The sequence below is a fragment of the Vidua chalybeata genome, chromosome 11, assembly GCF_026979565.1.
Source record: "Vidua chalybeata isolate OUT-0048 chromosome 11, bVidCha1 merged haplotype, whole genome shotgun sequence".
NCBI lineage: Eukaryota > Metazoa > Chordata > Aves > Passeriformes > Viduidae > Vidua > Vidua chalybeata.
In genome coordinates this window covers 9,296,528-9,310,584 of record NC_071540.1, presented here as the reverse complement: position 1 = coordinate 9,310,584, position 14,057 = coordinate 9,296,528, and the positions used below count along the sequence as shown (strand labels likewise).

At 38.9% G+C, this 14,057-nt stretch overlaps 1 protein-coding gene across 1 annotated transcript; it reads left to right on the top strand.

The window, feature by feature from the left end:
- Window positions 1-2,411: 2,411 nt before the first annotated feature.
- On the top strand, window positions 2,412-10,028 carry SNX20 (sorting nexin 20). The gene is made up of 4 exons (XM_053952916.1): window positions 2,412-2,516; window positions 4,519-4,696; window positions 6,373-6,524; window positions 9,060-10,028. Exons 2-4 carry the CDS (start codon window positions 4,531-4,533, stop codon window positions 9,726-9,728), a joined length of 987 nt encoding a protein of 328 aa, XP_053808891.1. The 5' UTR covers window positions 2,412-2,516; window positions 4,519-4,530; the 3' UTR covers window positions 9,729-10,028.
- The last annotated feature ends 4,029 nt before the right edge of the window (window positions 10,029-14,057 follow it).

Here is a 14,057-nt window from a genome sequence, read left to right as displayed (position 1 = left end):
GGCAGCAGTCCCTTTTGGTTCTTTAACTATCAAAAGCAATAGTGGCAGGCATCCTTTACATGACATCACAATGCTGGCTCATCTCTTGGCTGCTCACCAAGTTTTGGCCATAAACTTTCCAATTATTCTTCTTAAAATAAATCATTTCATCCTAAATGAGTATGGAGGACATAACTCACGTGACAGCCACCTTTTATGCACTGCACTGTTATGATTTTAACCTTGCCTTACTCCTGCATTATTGCAGAGCACACAATTTCCATATCCCCTGGTAGGTGCATTATAACACTGGTGGTCTTTATGTCTGACAAAGCCAGTGCTTCCACAGAATACAAACTCGGAGTAAGCCACTGCATCAGGATCCCTTTTCCATCCCTGACAATGACAGAAAATGCTTTTCCATTAAAATTTACCACAGTTTTATGAGTATCAAGTTAAATTGATGGTCTAAGTGCACTTGCCTGTCTCTCAGAATGCTTTGCTGCCATTGTGAAAATTTTCTTTTCAACTGCTTAACCTTTACATAATGTTTGACTGTTGGAAGCATAGCTGAGAATGTGAAAAGAAATATTAGTTATGCATTCTGCTAGCAAACAACACTGTGTACTGCAGTGTGTTTTGCATGTGCTAATCAAGTAGACACTTAGGAAGGTAAAATGCTGCCAGACTAAGAGCACTGGGTCCCAGTGAAGGGCAACGTGCTGTTTGGACCAAACCTGAGCTCCTGGGAGCAGGATGAGGAGTAGCAGCCTGCCAAACCTGCTGTGGATGTCACAGCTCCTGGGCATGAGGAACACTCCCAGGAACCAGCTGTGACCATAATAGCTGCCTCCATTGCGACAGGCAGAAGTCTTGTGGAACACCCTTGATTTGTAAATAAAATAACACATTTCTTTTAATCATCCAGGTTAATTTTACTAGAACTTACTTATTCTGAAATAATTGAAAGTAGAGGTCACACCTAATATACTGAAAAATGTACTTTTTTCTTTTCTTTTTGCTTTACCAAGAGCAGGACAATAGCATTAAGCATCACAAAATAATACACTGCTTTTTGGCAATGCATAAATTAACTGTTTCCAAATTCAAAGTTTAGATACATCTGTAAACTGTCAGCATGAGTGAAATACACTGAAATCCCCCTCAGTTTTTGCTCACAATTGTAACCAAACCCATAAATCTAGCTTTAAAGGAATGAGAGTAGTGCCAGAAACCCATGCCTTGTCTGCACTTAAAAGAGTTGGCTGGTATAGCTACACCTTAGAGCTGAATTGGCAAGCAGAGATTTCTTTTCGGGTGTAACTTAAATCACTTTTCTCATGGAATATGCTAAAGTGGCTGAAGGACTCTGCCAATATAATGGCATCTACTCCAGGGCTTTTGCCAGTGTGGCTGTAGCTGCATGCAAGGGATTTTTCATCATTCTGACAGCTATTTTGGCAAAACTCCTACATTTAGACCAAGTCCAAGTTAAATTTGGCATTGTTTTATGTTGCAAATAAAGCAGAAGAGAAGTATTACCAGTTTATGGCCCTGATTTTACATTATTTTAAATTGTTTGTTCTAAAGGAATGTGTGGGGTAGGATCCATGTGGTCCTTTGGATGCTTGCCTCCCACATTTGTACTGCATTAAAATTGCTTGGTTTTTCAGTGACTGAACTTTGGCAGAGGGGAAACTTACCTTACTAAAAAAAGATAGTGTCCATATTATTTACCCCAGAAATAGCTATCCTGATGGTTTAAAGCAAATTTCCAAACTGAATTGAACTCCAAAATGAAGCATCTCGGCCAAAGGACATGTGGATTAATACATTATTCTTCTTCATTTTGTCCTCAGTTCAACAACAAGAATTTAAGCACATATAGGATTAATTTTAGGCACACTTGTAAGCCCACCTCAAGTTTAGCAACCATGTCAGATATGATAATGCTCCTATTTGAATTTTAATTGAGCAGATATTTGTAATTAATCATGTGTTCTGCACTATGCAGAATCAGGATTTCTGTCAGAAGTGCACGTTTACACAGAGCAAGGCTGTTTGTTGTGATGCCATCTGCATTTTTTTTTCCTGAACTGGATGTTAAGCCTGTATTTTAAAGACATCCCAAGGGGCATTATTTTCCACATAAATACATTTTACGTACTTAGCTCTTTTTTCCCCCTAATCTCCTTTCTGTTCAGAGTGGTTTTTTGGATTCTCTGCCCACGCAGAGTAGTTTGCATGGACTGTGTTGATGGCATCGTTTAGTGTGGCGGTCCCTCCGGTGCCCGGAGCGGGGCCGGGGCGGCCCCGGCGTGGGGGAGGCACCGGAGGCTTCCTGCGCAATCGGGCCAATGGGACGGGGAAGTGTGACTTAATCGAGGCTTCTTCCTTCCTTTTTGTAAGACACAGAATGTGCCCGCTAGAAGAAGGCACAGACATCTTTTTCTGCGTTTTGGAAAGGCGAGGCGGGCTGAGCGTGGCCTCGCTCAGAGCTCACATGTGCCACAAGTAAAAAACTCCGCGATTTCCAGGTGGGTGCTCCGGGCGCTTCGGGCTCTAGTGCTGCTTAAAAGCCAGTGAAGGAGCTGGAGCAGCGCTTACCCCGACACGGAACAGGATGAGCGTCTGCCCAAGATAACATCGTGTAATTTGTTGCAGGAGGGTTGTGCTGTTTTGGATTTTTTTTTTTTTTTTTTTTTTTTTTTAATACGGAAAAATAAGTATATCTTAGTTAAAAGAGTTTGCCATGAGTTTTAGCTCTGAAAATGCAACTGTTTGCATGAAGTGCAGTTAGTATTCAAGGTACATATATTAAAGGCAGAAGACGTGTGTCATAACACCCACTTCTGCATTCTTCTGTTTACAAGTGTGTTATGTATCCTGGTAAACAATGTTTTAAAACAGTACATATAAATACATAAACAAATATATATGTATGTGTATATGTATATATACACATACATACTCATATATACTTATGAATATAAAACTATGCGCGCACAAAGGTTTTTTCAGTGTAAATACAATTTTTCTTATAAAGTTATCCCAACTCATATCCAAGAAAAAAGTTGTCATTTAAATATGTTTGGCCATTTTCAGACTCCTCATTTAATTTACTATATATGCTCTTGTGATATAAAATTTTGTGATTTTCAAAAGACTGAGCAGTTAAACAATGAGTAAGTGGCTATTTTTCGTGTTCAAAAAGTAGATAAGGAGGACTGAAGAACAGTAAGAACTTTCACTCCAAGAATAAGAGCTTCCATGATGCTTTCATTAAGGAGCATGACACCATCTGTATACTTGCTTGTGCATGCCAGCCAAAGGATAGGTTTCTGTTACAGGAAAGTGGTTTGCACTTCCATTATTTCCAGTGGAGAAAATAATTTCTTTTCTTTTTATAGCCTTGCAGCTTGCCAGAAATCAATAAGTCTGCTGAAGGAGTTTCCTCACCTCTGTATCCAGCATTGCATAACTGTGTGGTAGACAAGTAGAGGCAAAATGATATGTAGCAATAACCCTCCTAAAAGTTCCCATTACTTAATCATCACTGCTTGGGCATTATTTTAGCAGGGTTTCTTGTAGAACTGTATTGTTCTGTTATTTGGTTTTCACTCATTGGCTGAACTGTGAGCAACACTTTGCTCATGCTAAGGGAACACGGCACCTTGGCAAAGTCGTTAGATGTTCTTGGAACTTTTTCAACTGCTCCTATAACACAGTGCTGTAAAAGGTAGGTTTTGTTTGTTTGTTTAAAAAACTAGAACTCCGACAAATCAAAGAACATCCTTAAATGTGGAGATATTTAAGCAGCAGAATGGCCAACGTGGTCTATTGGAGTAGGAGTAAATTGTGTTAAGCATTTTGTCTGTACATGGTAAAATAGTGGTCCAAGCAGAACAGATCTAAAATAGCACAGTACATCTAGGGTAAAAGAACAAGTAAAAGGAGAATACTTCTGTATAACAATTAGAAAATTCAGATCTCCCACCACCAAGCCATTGTCAAAGTCAGTTATTTTGTTTTCACAGTGCAGAGATAAGTCTCTGGAGGGAACCTAAAACTGTGAAATATGATAAAAACTTTATACTATTTTAGATATCACCCTATTTTGTCCTACCGATTGTGATTAAGAATAAGTTTTTGGGTCTTGATAACTGTAAATTTTAGCAGCATAGGAGAACCAGGCTGCTGGTTATACTAATTTTCTCAAAGATTTTTAGTTCATCTGAGCTCATACTTGCAAGCTTGAGGGTAAAATACAAGGAGGAAGAAATCTGCCCACACTGACGTTCATGATAAAATTCTCATAGGTAAGAACTGAGTTCCCCATCTAATCTTATTCAACGTAACTTCTTATGGTTTTCTTATTTGATTTTAAGCTGACAGAAAAACATCCAAACACTTTCATTGGTAACAGTAATAGGGATGGTTCTGCTCTATGTAGCTATTAATTACCAATGTGAAAATTACCAAAATGGATCCCTTAAAGGCACGGTACTAAGAAATGTCATGGAGTTTGTAATCTTTCAGTGATAGCAAGCAATGGACCAAGATTCACACTGCACAGCAGAAAGGGAACTGTTGGAAGCTGTAAGCAGAATTACTACATCGTCTACCACAAGTCCATCTGATGAAGAAGAAAATCAACCCAAAGCTGAAATTTCATGTCAAGTGAGAAAAGAAAACCCAGAAAAAGATGACATGCAAGGTTGATGCTATCCTTTAATTTTATTTTACATCTAGCTGTTTATGGTAGTAATCTGTTGTATTAAAAACGTTGCTTATTTATTGCAGCAGTGGTTCAAAGCTGTTCTGCCATACTCCACTGAAAATAAGCCTTGAGTACACTTGTAGTAATAATGTAGCAATAGTGAAACCAATGCTCATCCTGGTGTGTATATAAACACACAGAGGTTTCCTTTCAAATGCCTAGTGCCTAAAATGTATCACAGATTTACCTTACACACCAGCAATGAAAGCAGTGATCATCAGCTGGCTGGTCTTGGGAGTGCGCTTTCTGTGCATCACCAATCTGAACTCCTTGGCAGTATCAGCAAGGACACCAAACTGAGGCTAATCTCAAGCAGGAAGCTCTCACATGCCTTTAAAGAGGCAGCACTGAACATTCACCATGCCTAGGATGCTCTCATCTGGTATTAAATAAAATGTTATGTAAAACCTTAAATATATATAATCTCATCAAGGTTTTAAATCTGGAAGGATGTCATAAAAAACACCTCTCCTAGGAAATAGATGCTTTGAGCCAAACCCCCAAGGCCTTGATAACTGAAACTGTATGGTCAAATGATTAAGAACATGTAAAAATGAGGGGCCACTGAAAGAGTACTGTGGTGCCTTTACAAGTCTATTTCTGCACCAAGCTGTTCTCCCACCCTTCAGTTGTGCTCCTTCACCTCCATTGGCAGAATGTTCGACACACTGCAGACTGACTTCAGCTGACTGCCTTGACAAAGACATCCTTGATTAGAAACTGGGACCAGTGTGCCCACCGAGATACAATATTCCATTTCTTTTATCCTCTTATCTAGCCTGTATGGCACCTGATGAAATCTATTGTCAGAAGATTTCAAAGACAGAGAAATCACCTTTTTGAAATTCTACATCAAATTCTCCTATAAGCAAACTCTACAGCCAGCTGTCCCATATTTTTATATGTGTGTGTGTGTGTGTATGTGAAGAGAGAGAGAGGAAAGGAGGAACGTATATAAATGTATATATTATATATATAAAATCATATTATAGATTATATATATATTTATAAAAACATATATATAGCTAAACTGTGCCATCAGTTCAGCTACAGAAAAAAAAAAAGAGGGAATGTGGGAAATCCTCCTTCGGCTGAGCTGGTTATCCAACTTTGAGGTTAGGCTATTCATGTTTTCTTAGCTTTCTCCTATTACTGCACAAACCCCATAGTTGAGTAGGTCAGTTTTTGAATAAATGTCTGAATTTGCAGCTGCATTGTATTATCTCATCCATTTAGCAACAAAGAAGCCTGGAGAAACATCTGACTCAAAAGACTCAGTCAGTGTGTCTTAGGGCTACTTCTAGAATGATGAAGAAAATCTCCTGCTCAGATTGTGCCCTAGGTTACAACCTTGACATACAATATTTCATGGCAGTATGTTCTCTACAATTTTGTATTCTGCAGGTGATATCTTTTCTTTCAAGATTTCAGACCCTAATAGCTTTCCTCAAAGCATCTGCTCCTATCTATTAGCAGTGAAATCACTTATCAGTCTTTAGGTCTTGCTGTTACAGCAACAGAAAATCTAGGCTGTCTTTTCACAACAAATACATAAGAATTTTCTTTCCAAATGCAAAGAATATAATCTGAAGTACTAAATATATTGGTTTTAGATTCCAGTGCAACCCTAAGTCCCAACTCTTCGATGACCACTAAGGAGCTTCAGGAATATTGGAGGAATGAAAAACGCCAGTGCAAAGAAATCAAACTCCTTTTTGAAATCCCATCAACCAGAATTGTAGAGCACCACTTATCTAAATATGTGGTAAGCTAAGAAATGAATATGTAAGAAGATCATTAATTTTTATTCACTCTACAGGGGTCTGCACAGCACACAGCAGGCCTCACAACATGAAAGCCTCAGCAAGGGCCAACTTCTGCAAGCCAGGATCACACGGAGTAGAACCTGTTCTCACTGATTGTATGGGCCTGCCTGGTGGAATCTGCATCTTAAAAAGCCCTCTGACAGTCAGTTCACTAAATCTGCTGCAGAGGAAAAGTGTTATCAAATAAATTAGTATCTTGAATATCCTTAAAACACAGAGTTTTGTCAACATTAAGGAAATTCACACAAATGTAAAAATATCTGTATATTTACACTTCCACTGAACTAGCCAGCTGTAGCAGCTGCAGTGTATTTGTATAACTTCCACATCAGAGGTTTCTTTTAGCACAAGTGCAGAATTCTTTGATGTTGACAAAGTCTAAGACATCCTCCAGCTAGATCACTTGGGATTGTTCCCCTTCCCTACTTGGAGCTCCCTTAGGTGGCATATTTCTGTCATATTTTTAAGATGAAACATTAGTATGAGGAGTGGGAACAACCAAAGAGGTTGGATTTCTGTATCTTTTTCCCCAGTACTGACACTTAGTTTTTATTTCTGATTCTGCTCCTGGCCTTCAGAAGGACTGATCTGGAGCAAGTGCCTTTTAGTACTCCTGTGAAATTCAGATAGGGATGATTTCCCTGTTTGCTACAGTCTGTGAGATCTGTAGATGAAAAATGCCAAGAATCAGCATTGCTGATACTGGGTGATCCAGTTTGGTAGAATTTGAAGCAAGTAAATATTTTTGAGACTGTCCTTAGATCTTGTTGCATGCTGGACACACCTACTCAGCTGCTGCTTTTCTTGCATACACCCCTGAGTATTCAGGGCTTCTGAATAGCTAGAAATTGGTTTTGTGTAACTGCATGAGAGCAAGAGTATCATCCAGCATATCTGCAATTAAACTTAGTCATAAGTCACAAGCCTAGGCAAAAAGATTTACATTACAACAAAACTGAGCCAATTTGAATGACAGTCTAATTAAGTGCTACTTCTTACCTTTTTCATGCACACTCCACAAATAAAAAAGCGAGCACTTTTAAATTATTCACTTAGCTGCCCTTGATAAAATGATAACTTAAAAAAATTGCTCTTATGGTTGTTTTAGAATGCATCAGGCATATATACACTTTTCAGCAGGGAGCAGGACAAAGTATAGGAAAATGTCACAGTGCCTACAAATGAAAAGAGATCAGAGAAGTCAGCTCAAATTTAGAAACCTTTCAAGAAGTGGCTGTAAAGATCATTTATGAAGATTAAAAGAGAATTTCTCTTTAAGGAAAAACAAGGAAGAGAATCAGACAGGCATAGTGCGAGTACTGGTTTGCAGCCTTCAACAGCAGCAGAGAAAATAACTGGCATGAGCAAAACCCCTGCAGCTCCTGTGTAAATCAATGGGCACAGGGTGAAGTTGGATGTGAACATGGCCATCATCCAAGAGGTCAACAGTCTGTGTCCTTAGGTGGTGTCTGGTGACACAGTTAAACTGGCTCCCATGGACCTACCATGGTTTGCACACGATGGGGATTGGCCCTTCCTCAAAATCACTGTGCTTGGATCAGAACCAGAAGAGATTATTTGGACAACACAGCACAGAATTTTGCAGCTCTTTGCCCAGTACCACATTTATTATGGTTTTTTTGGGGCTAGTAAAGAGCTGAGGAAGACATGCTCTTGAGTACTTTTAATGTGGGGCAGCACAGCTGTTAGCTGCAAGTGAAGGGCTTTGGATAGCAGATTGCTGTAGAAATGTTACTTTTTTGGTATTATTTAAATGTGAATTAAGTTTGAATATAGGACAATGATTTAGAGGGGAGAAAAGTATTTGGAGTTGCTCCATCTTATTTTTGCACACACCACATATATTGCCAAATACTCCCTTTTCTTTCACAGCATTACTAGCACCCCAAATCCCTAGGAATGTCTTATACAAAGAGCATTTCTGAATATTATGAGCGATGTAAAATAGATTACATTCAATATTAAGTCTGGGAAATCCATTCAGTTCACTGAAGATGATTGATTGCAGCAGCCATGGCTGTTATAAACAAAGTACAGCTACAGAAATGCTTTGTGGGTGTTTTTATGTGCTTCAGTCTGCTGCTAGTTTGCTTTCCCAGCACCTTGCAGGGTGGGATCTGTTAGTGCTCTCTTTATGTACAACTTATTTACGTGCTCAGCCTAAGCCTGGTGACAGCAGTACAGAACAGCAGGAGGTGGGAATTTTTAGTTTGATGGCTGCAGATCTTTCAGGTCTACACTGAGCATGCACCATAATCCCAGGCAGTACCTGATTTAGCAGCACTGCCATAGGAGTACATGAGATTACACACAGAAAATCGGTGCAGGAGTGTTTCAGCTGGAGGACTGAACAAGCACAAAGTCTTTTCACAGCAGTACCAGACAAAATCTGACTGCACTGGGGCTAGAGTGGTCCCTTCTCATGCTTATTTTTTCTCTTTGATTGTGTTTAGATGTATAAAATCATCATTTTGCAAACAGGGAGTTTTGACAACAACAAATCTGTAATTGAAAGGCGTTATTCAGATTTTGAGAAACTGCACAGAAATCTGCTGGAAGAATTTAGCGAAGAACTGGAAGATGTAACCTTTCCCAAAAAAACTCTAACAGGAAACTTCACAGGAGAAATAATCAATGAAAGAAAATTAGCCTTCAAGGACTACCTGAGACTCCTATATTCTATGAAATACATCAGAAGATCAAAAAAATTTATTGACTTTTTAACAAGGCCGGAGCTTCAGGAAGCATACGGTTGCCTGCGGGGTGGCCAGTACACCAAAGCTTTGGAAATCCTTGTAGAAGTCATTGGGCTGCAGGAAAGGCTGACGAGAGGGAACCCTGTTGCAATTGTCCCCACTCTGTGTGCCATCGTGGTGTGCCACAAGGACCTGGAAAACCCAGCAAGTGCCTTTGAATATGGAGAAAAAGCTCTGGCACGCCTTTGTGTGCACACCAGCCACAGGTATTATATGCCACTGTTAGAAACAATGATCACTCTGGCATATGAACTTGGCAAGGATTTTCTGTCTTTGCAAGAAAAACTGGAAGAATGGAAGACAAAGAAAGATCCCATACGGGTTTTTACCCTGAAGGAGCTTGCAGTTCGGGAGTACGTACGGTGAAAACAAGAAAAATGTAATGAAAGTGCAAACTCTTGAAAGAGTGAGAACTGGAAATTACCTGTTTGGCTTACATAACATTGTATTAATAGGAAAAAAAATTCAGTATCTCCTATGCTCAAAGGGACATTAACATCTGTATTGGAATATATTACATGTACTGTACAGATATGAGGAGTTCCTGAGGAGCACTTTAAGGTTTTTTTTAAAGGAAATTTGCAAGAAAATTATCATTTATTATTTGGTTATTTTGAACATAGCTTATTTTGTGTGAAAAGCCAGAATAAGAAAATAAAATTAATAAAGCACTTGAAAATCTACAGAATCAGAGGCATTACTTGTTCATGTGGAAACTACTTCCTTTCAAGAAGAGAAATATCTTCTCAGTAGATGCAATCTAAAGGGTACATCCTCAGACACTGAATGTAGTTTCTTATTCCTCCAGCTGAGGCCTGGTCAAATGGCACTTTGCCATTTCTGAGGATGAGGGGGTTGGTCCTGTTCCCACTGAATTCAGCTGCTGTGGGCAGGAGGAGGGGGAAGGTATACAATCAGCTTTGGTTGGAACAAAAAATACAAGTGATGGTCATTCCATCTCAGATGAGGGAATACACTTCATCTCCCTTTTGGAACTAACACAGTTTTTTGACTTTCTGCATTGAAGGCACATTCTTGTTTGCTTGCCTGCCTTCATAATTTCTCTCCACTCTAAGGTCTCTCCCATACACTTATTTTAACAATCTGGTAAATTAATTCTCTTAAATATTGTAATTAGCTTGTCATTATCTAGCATGGGTCATTATTCTCTGCTGAACATAGTCCACTGAGAACTTTCAACCCTGTACTCCTCTTACAGAGACTACCTGCACCACAATGACATTGTCTATAAATTAGGAATAACTGTATTAATTTACCTCCCTGAGACATGAAAGATTCACTTAATTGGAAGTGCACTGAAGCTGAAAAATTTTGTTGTGTATTGTTACAAGAAGGATGTCTTGAAAAAAAAATACAGAATAATAGGACTGGCTAGGGTGGAAACTTAATATTTTAAGTAGTTATTAACAGCTAGGCATTAAACACAAAATACATGGATTATTTGTTATTTGACAATTATTATTTTTTGCTAGTTATACCAGAAGTAATAGAATTAAGAGTAATTAATTAAGAGACTTAGGGGCTAATCTTGCCACAATATAGCATATTGCAGGACAGTTAAAACGGATCAAAGGTAACACCTTCTTAGAGGATGAATCAGTAACAAAGCAGTGAAGGAAAAAGCATGTCTGGGGCCTGCACCACACTCAGGCAGTTTCAAGTTCAGGCAGAAAGGAAGCATGACCTTCACACTGCTCTAAATCCACAACAGATTGTGATGAAAAAAACAAAAGAATAGGAAAAAATTATTTCCTCCCTTTTTCCCCCTCCCATCCTTGTGTGCAGCATCCCAGGCACAGTTTTTTTTGAATTCTCCTCAGTTTCTATGGGATGGTCCATGAATATCTACCTGCATCCACATTGCAGCTGACCACAGGATTAGAGTCCATAAGTACTTGATGTCTAGCAAGGACAATTACCAGGAAAGCAGCACATCTGTAAGATGTAAGATTTATTGATCTCAGAGATTGCATTGAAAATCCTTGGAAAGAAAAAGCTAGGATAGTTATGGCAGCAAATGGGGATCCATGGAGCCTGAATTTCACCTGGAGCTCTGCCACAGACTTGGTCTGAACTCAGCACAAGTAACTTAATCTCTGTGCCCCTATTTCTTCCCACAGTACTTCCCCATAAAGTTTCCTCATTCAGGTTCTCAGTACTCATAGAACAGGACAGTTGTGAAACTTGACCAAATAAGTCCAGCATTTAACCTGGAAATACGCATTAGATTTATACAAACCTATTCCAATCCTCAAGGATATCTTGAGGCAGAAGAGAATTTAAGAGGTATTGAGTTGCCAAACCTGTGTGCTTATTGTGGATTACAGTTTCTGTATCAATGCAGTCTTATTTTAGAATCAGGTATTATTTTCTTATAAACTAGAGAAGTTACAAAATTATCTCTATATTACACTGTACTGTAGTGAGACCAAGCTGGCTGATCAGCCCCACAGACAATCAGCCAATTCCTATTTCTTAGCTGTAAAACCTCAGAATGGTTGGACCTGCCAAAAGAATTCTGCTTCCTTTTACACACATTTCAAGAGTCAACTTCTGCAAATTCTTTTTTAGTTGGTTTTTACAGCAAAGTGAGTTACATGTTATTACATATAACAGAAGTTAGATGTTATTAAACGAAAAGGTAATGGCACTCCTGCTCCCATACTGTCTTCCACTGGTAAGAAGCCTGCAAGGAGCAGGTTCCCCTGCCTGTGCATGGCTTTATCTTCCACAGTCAGAAATGTGCAGGCAAGTAGGACAGATCTTCTGCAGGCAGTCAGACAAGATTAGCATCTTTCCATTACCTTTGCAGCAATAGAGCAATGTTGCTGTATTGTCCTGGCTTTTCCCAAAGATGTATAACAATGGAATGGGTGCTCTACATCAGCTACCACATCTTAGTTTTCCTCTGAGGAATGTTTTGAGAATGGCTCAAATAGCTGCCATTTTCATGCACATCTACCTGTCTTGCTTACCTGTTGCCCTCCCTTAACTCCTGTTGAGAAGCCACTGGAGAAGCAATGGCTGAAATGTTTGTGCAGTCTCTAAAGGGTTCATGTGCTGTCCCCAGAGCACACACCTCATCCCTCCAGGTGCCAGGCCAACAAAAGGGAAAAGGACTGCATCAGTGAGACTGTTTTGGAAGTAGGAAACTTTGTCACTGCCACGTATGCAAGAGTATAACATAAATTAACTAAAGAGGTGGTTCCTGCTTCCCCACAGCCAGTTTATTTCCACTCTTCACTGCTGTACAGTATTTGAGTGATAAAAGCATGTTTTATAAATAAATCCATTTCATCCTTTTCCTGTCTCCTCAAATAATGTGCCCTTTTTACAAAATATTTCTTCAGTTTAATGAAATAGAAGCAAACATTTGCTGGCATTTGTCCTGTTTGCATCATTAACCTTTATCAGCTGCTCTCCATACCTGGAAGGTGGCTGGAGTTCATCTCCAGCTGAAGGTCTTGAGTCCCAAACTCTGCTGTTGGCAGTGTCCCAAGCCCACTGAGTGACTTTGATCAACTAATCAAATCTCAGATTTCTTTTGAATACCAATATTACTTTGTCTTCTTCTCTAAAGCTATATTTTACTTATATTTTAGCAGTACATTCCAAAGTATAATTTTCCCCATTTTACAGCTAGGGGAATTGTGGTACAAATAAGAGAAGTGATTTTTCCCAAAGCCTAATACAGTGGTCTGGAGACCACAGTGACTGCCTGAAGAAATACAAGCACGACTGGCATCCCAGCTTTGCAAAAAGAGACCTGTCACAGTTGTGTGTACTTTAGTACATCTTGCATGAACAGCCACAACACAGCTTCACTTGTGCCTGGTGTCACACACCTGAGAAAACTGCCTGAGGTGTGGATGCAAGAGAAAACATTTCTGACTAATTAATATATTTGAAGAACTAATAAGTGGTTGAATAGCACAAATATTTTAACCACTACTTTATAAAAATAAAAAAGCAAAAGTCTTGCCTAAGAGATTTTTAGAATATATAAAAAACCTACAGACTTCAGTATCATTTTCCGCAAGAAGGAACAGAAAAATATTTTCAAATACATTTTTTCCAGTTTTGAGTATTTCTTAGAACTTTGGAATTTCTTTCCAGTGCTCTCGTAGTCTAAACAAGAAGAGTCCCACAACCACTACAGAGTACTGTATACATCAGCAATCTGTTATTATCCACTTTTCTCAACAGCAGCACACACTACATCAGAGCTTTGCAGTATGGTCTAAATTTTCCAATTGCTATTGACATCTCTGAAGTATACCTACAACAGATATCAATGCAAGTATAAATTCGAATTTAACTTTTTCCCAGGGAAAAAGGTAACAAAAAAAAAAAAAATAGCTGTCCAACCAACATCTGCCTAGCATATCTAACAAAACACAGGCTGCATACAAGTGAGAAAAAAATTTAAATAAAGTCTGGGCAGATCATCTCCAAGAGTCCATGGAGAGTTGCATTACGATCTATTGAGCTTTGCCCCATTTCCATATCAATTATTATATCATTTGGGGCATTAAGTAGATAATACTGTTTACACAACTTTCTAAAATAACTAAAGAAGCCCATGAGGATGCCTAGTTACTTATGAAACATATGCAGACAAGATGCTCTCTGTGCAATGCAGCATCTTGTTTACAGGGAATCCTGTGATCTTTA